The sequence below is a fragment of the Pinus tabuliformis genome, chromosome 6, assembly GCF_031772625.1.
Source record: "Pinus tabuliformis cultivar Carrire ecotype Pingquan chromosome 6, CPIR1, whole genome shotgun sequence".
Classification (NCBI taxonomy): Eukaryota; Viridiplantae; Streptophyta; class Pinopsida; order Pinales; family Pinaceae; genus Pinus; species Pinus tabuliformis.
This window is the reverse complement of record NC_142292.1, coordinates 1,967,968,946-1,967,974,945: the sequence shown is the minus strand read 5'-3', so window position 1 is coordinate 1,967,974,945 and position 6,000 is coordinate 1,967,968,946. Positions and strand designations below refer to the sequence as shown.

General features: G+C 35.7%; 1 protein-coding gene across 1 annotated transcript in view; it reads left to right on the top strand.

Moving 5' to 3' along the window:
- Positions 1 to 410: 410 nt before the first annotated feature.
- Positions 411 to 6,000, top strand: part of LOC149267062 (NADH-ubiquinone oxidoreductase-like protein) — a 53,324-nt gene continuing 47,734 nt past the window's right edge. The window contains exon 1 of the mRNA XM_089431372.1: positions 411 to 625. Within this exon, the coding sequence (XP_089287498.1) occupies positions 476 to 625 (150 nt within the window). The 5' untranslated portion in view covers positions 411 to 475. The remainder of the gene's footprint in view (positions 626 to 6,000) is intronic.

Sequence of the window (6,000 nt, the reverse complement as noted above, 5' to 3'; positions counted from 1 at the left end):
AAGCTTATAATCACAAAAGCTTTACTTCTAAATTAGTATTAGAATATAATATTTTAATTTTTTATACCAGAATATCAAAAACTTATACCTAATTCCAAATACTTATTCTTACTTTAAAAAATGGAAGCTCATAAATAACTTGCCCAATCATTATATTCATCCCAAATAAATTAATGTAAATCATCTTAAGAATAAACTTAAGAACCTTAATAAAAAATAAATTTATATAAATTTATTTATCATTTTCTATATCTAACTTACATAGGGAGAGGGATCTAAAGATCTCAAGCCTTCGATGGTTGCAATGAAAATATTTAATTAAAATTACATCAAAGGATTAAAAATGCCTCTAATTTTACATCTAAAGTTCAATTGCAAAATATAATTTTATAAGAATATTAATAGCAGGTATAAGGCATGATTGCATGTATGGGAAGAGTCTCGGACCCGTTTTGATCTGAGAAGCAACATAGAAATGGCTTCAGGGTGGGGAATAACAGGTAAGAAAGGGAGATGTTACGACTTCTGGTTGGATTTCAGTGAATGTTTTTCTCGTTGCAAAGAGCCCAGAGATTGCGCCCCTTTTCGCGAAGACTACTTCGAATGCCTTCACCATGGCAAAGAGGTAAACAAGCCCTCACACTCTCGATGCATCTCTAGCCCTAAAAATGAGCCTTGTTCTGAAAGCATTTTTTGTTGGGTACTTGTCATTGTTGTTTGCTAACAGATTCCGATCCAACTTCACGATTCCTCATAAATTCTCTCGCTATTACGATTTCCGTTTTCCTTAATTTGATTTTATTCCCAGCGCAAGATTGAAGGAGGGTTTTCAAATTTTCAATCAGTTTTTGAGATTTGCTCCATCTAAAGAAAATGTATCTATTGATTTTTGTTGAAACAATCTGGAAGCCATGAAACAAATCCCCGTCCATAGAGCAATGGTGCCCAGTAGGGTTTCATGGCCAAACAAAACAAAATAATATGCTTCCTCCTTCATAATTTGTGAGCTGATTCGACCAGTAGATAGCAAGAGTTGTTATCGTTTAAAACTTGTGTCATAAATTTTCTATTACTCCTCCCAATGTGTTTGAAAAAGAGATGTTTGCGTCATATTACCAAACGAGAGGTGTGCTTGCTTCTCTTGAAATATTGTTGGGGGGCGATTCTATGTGAGTTCAGTTTTGTTTTGCTCGGCAATCATTATGGATTGAATTCTGAGAGAACTGTCAGGGTCCTGACTGAAAGGTCGACTAAAAGTAACGAACTTTCTTCTGGTTACCAGATTCCAGTGATGTAGGAAGTCAGGGTTCCCATCAATCGGGTTTTTCGCTCCAATTGTTGAAGATCGTGGTCAGCTCAAAATTGGACAAAACCTTTTGGGACATATTACACCATGCACATAACTTAGATCATACCCGATTTTTTTTGCCAGGTTCGTATTGACTTTGTAACCGGAAAGAGGGTCCTTTTGCTACAAGATTAGCTTATAACGAACGACGAACAATGAACAGCTGATTCACACAAAATATCAGCCCTTTGAAGAGTTGACTCTGACAGGAATGTCAATCATTTGAAGAGTTGGTCCTGAAAACTAGAGAACAAGAAACATGGAAAATACAAACAATGAGAAAATAAAAATGTACACCAGGCTGTAAAAACGAAGGAATTGGTATCGTGTTTAGAAATCTTAAAAGAAGTTTCTCTTCTAAGGAAAGATTATTTTGTATTTCTGCTGGAAAACTACCCTTATTTGTATCCCAATCGACTCCCAATAGGCTTAAAAACCAACAATTCGGATTTGATTTTTGCTACTCTTCAACACTCACTCAGAGAAATATTAAATTAGAGTGCTTTATTACACCCGTCATTCTTCAAAATGGCCATGTTTATATGATTGGTCTTACAAAACCAAAAGCTTGCTTTTTGTATTGAGAGACACTTTTTTGAAGAGATGTGTAATTCTTCTTGTGGTCAACATGGAGTTGACATGTAGCACTTAAAAAATATTAATAACAAAAACACTATTTCAATGCTGACCATAAATGAAATATTCCAATGTCCACTTTAAGTAAAATATTTTTTTATCAACTTTATATATTTAATAATTGAATTTAAAAAATCTCTCATTCTACTTGGAGGTGTTTTCTATATCCCAATATGGGAGAGATATGTAATTCCTTCAGGGCTTAACATGGAGTTGATGTGTGGCATTTAAAAGAAAAATACATAACAAAGAAAATATTTCGAGCAACTTAATGTCTCTGAAGATGGGTGAATTGTTCACCTGAAATGTCGGGCACATCAATGAACACAATACACAATTTACCAGAGGTTTACAACTCCATCAAATATTTCATTGTGATTAGTGTTAAATAAATATTCCAATGTCTATCTTAAGTAGCATATTTCAATATCAACTCTCCCTCTCTCTCTCTATATATGCGTGCGTGTGTATAAAAACTAGCCCAATTTGAACCGAAATTGGTCATATTGGTTGGTTTGATAGATCCATCATCCAAGGGTCAAACTAGACACAAGATGTTGAGAGTCATACTAGCCACCAAACAAGATGTTTGAGAGTGATTCCAAACTTATTAGACTTCATATGGAGAAAGTAGAATTTCATATCCCACTCAAAATTCAATAGACTTGACAATTTTTAGGATTGGTAGGATTGCAACATTTTCATTGAATTCTATCATGTATGAGGGTATGGGATTGACATTTAATCGTGAGCACGAAGCCCTTTATGTACCTTGATGTTGGTGGCATTGATTGTTGACCTCCTCTGCCACGGCCTTAACAAAAATGAAAAATGTACCCTTCACTCAAACCAAAATAATTGTTTAAGCATGTTATGCTTTTTCTACCATATTTTAATGTTGAGGGAATGAATCCTTCACTCAAGCCAAAATCATTGTTTAGACATGTTAAGATTTTTCTACCATGTTATAAGGTTGAGGAATTTGAGGAGTTTGAAGACTCTGAGTTAGATGATGTTTATGTAGCTTTTGGTGATGATCTCGTTTCTAATAGTGGTGATGAGTTTGATGAGTGATCATGTTGATCAATGACTTGTAGTAGGCTAGTGGCCTAGTAGTTTTTAGCATGGTTTTTGGATTGTGGAGGCTATTTGGATCCTCATTGATTATGTATTTTGTTGCTGATATGTATTGCACTCGGTGCCATTTTGATATATTCACCCTTACATGGTATATAGATGAGCAAATTTTGTATTTTGTCTCCAATGGTTTGAAATTTTAAAATTATTTCTTTCATTGAAAATTAATTATTTAATGTATTTTTTTTTAAATCGGTACATTGAATTTGTTTCGATCTTGTTAACTAGCGTAGATCTGCCTTAACTTGAGGAAAATATTATATGTTGAAGGATTTGATTCCTCTCAACAAATGATAGATTTGGAGTTAAAGATGGATATTGTAGACTCAAACCTTTTCCTTCACAAGATGATGTTGAATATCACAATATGCTTAAATATGAAATGATTTGTAAGATAATGGATTCTTTGTCAAAGTGATAGAGTTGTTGTTGATGGGTATTGGTCAATGAGCATAATCAGTACCTCGAGTAATTTCCTCTTATCTTCTTTTGTTGCCTTTGTCATTTTGCCATGAATTCAACTTTAGTAATGGACATAATATAGTTGGCTGTTACTTGTTATTCAACATATTCCTCCTCCAAACACAAGAAAGAAGGGAATGAATTAGATTAAGGTCAGTGGGACTATTAAGGTTTCCTCTTCTTGATTTGATGTTGTCAATGTCTCTAAGTCATTTTGCACCAATATCATTGCCCACAACGAGGGTGCCTTTCTTGAATTGTCCCCAGTGCAACACATTTAATAATTCAGTGTATCTTTTAAGTATTAAATAACACTTTTGACCAGTGTTATTAGAACTGGACCAGACCAGACCAAACCAATTGATCTGACTTATTTTAGGAAAAAATTGTCCAAACCGTGGTCATGGATTGGAAAAGGCGAGTTTGGCACCGAGCAAGTCTTTTTGCATCAAATCATCCAGTTTCGTATACAATGTTGTACAATGTGACTCAGGACCCAAAAAGTCAAATTACAAAGAAATAATATTTCTTGTGGGGTGGCCCACATCCAAAACAACCCCAGGCCTCCCTAAAATCTGTTTAAAGACACCCCCACCTTGTCTATTTCACTCACACTATTCATTTGAGCTTCCTGAAATTCTTGAGTCAAGTTTTCTTGAGTGGGTTTGGAGAGATATTTGCGGGGTTGTTTTGAGGAGGTTCTTGGGTAGATATGGAGGGTTGTTTTGAAGGGATGAGTCGGAGAGCAGGCTAATTATGTGAAGGAGATTTGGAGCTGCTTCAAAGGTTTTTTTGTTTTTGTTTCTATCCCGAGGATCTTAGGCTGTCTTTGAGTTGTTTTTGGAGGTGATTGAAGGGGTAATTTTCAGATTCACGAGGGTTGTTAGAGAGCTGTTGTTTCTGCTGTTTGGAGCTGCTCTTTTTGTCAACATTTGGAAGGCTTCCCAAGGTATGTCAAAGCATCTAATCTTCTTGTATTTTTCTCTTAAAATTTGCTGTTTTTTTCCTATAAATTAAGAATTGCTGGGGCTTTGTATGTAGATTTCTATTTGTTGTTGTAAAAGTTTCCATGGCCCCGAGAAACAAGAATGATCTAACGTAGTTACATTGCCATTTGGATGAAGAGGGGCTAAAAGTATGCAACTATTGTAGGAAGAAAGTTAAAAGTGGGGGGATCCAGAGGGTTAATGAACACTTAGCACATTGGTGAGGTTAAGAAGAACCTTGTGGCAAAGTCTCTGATGATATAGGAAGTCAGATGTTGGGGCTGATTGAAGTTGTCCTAGTAGACAAGAGGGAGAACAAGAAAGTTAAAATAGACATAGGCAAAAGTAAAAAAGGATGATGCTATTTTCATTGACCCTGAACTTGAAGGGCATATCCTTAGTTTTGAAGAATCCTCCAGTTTCCTTTTCGGAATTAGAGATGATCATGTTTCTATCTCTGGCCGAAGTTCATCCATTTTGAAGGGGGCATGTAAAAGGATTGACTGTTTATTTGTACCTTGCACCATCCTTGGTCCTGATCCCACCATTAATGTTAAATGGAAGAAGATAGAGAAAGAGGCTTTGTTTGAGAATGCATTGTTAGATGGTGGTATGATGCAAACATATATTTCAATGCTGCTAATTTTGCATGTTATCAACATATGATTGATGTTGTAATTGCATGTGGTCTAGGCTTCAAAGGCCCTAGTTTTCACGATATTAGGGGACCACTTTTATAAAATGAGGTCCAAAGAATAGATGAGTATCTCACAGAGTTCAAGAAATCATGAAACAAAACAGAGTGCACAACCATGTCTAATGGATGGATTGATGGAAGATGCCACACATTTTAAATTTCGTAATTGCTTGCCCAAAAGGTTTCAAATATGTGGATGCATCTTATTAGGTGAAAGATGCATTTTATTATTTCGTCTTGTAGATGAAGTGGTTGTGGAAGTAGGTGTAGAGAATGTTGTATAGGTGCTCATAGACAATGCCTCTAACTATGTTGCAACTAGAAGGATGTTGGAGGAAAAACACCCCACCATTTGGTGGACTCCATGTGCAACTCATTGTTTGGACCTCATACTTCAGGATACTGGCAAAATCGAGTGGGTGAAGAAGTGTGGAAGAAGCAAAATCTATAACTAGGTACATCTACAATCGCTTATGGGTTTTGAACCTCATGAATAAACACATTGGGGGTAGAGAGCTTGTTTTGTTAGCCATGACACAATTTGCAACAAACGTTCTTTCGTTGCAATCCCCTATTTAACAAAAAGCCAACTTGTGGGAGATGTATTTTTTTTATGAATGAAATGCATCTCAGTGGAGCAAAAAGGTTGAAGGGAAAGAGGTGGTTGACAAAGTGTTTGATTTTTTTTGAGAAAGGAAAAAGAGATATTGCTATTTGGTGAGCCTTTTGTGAGC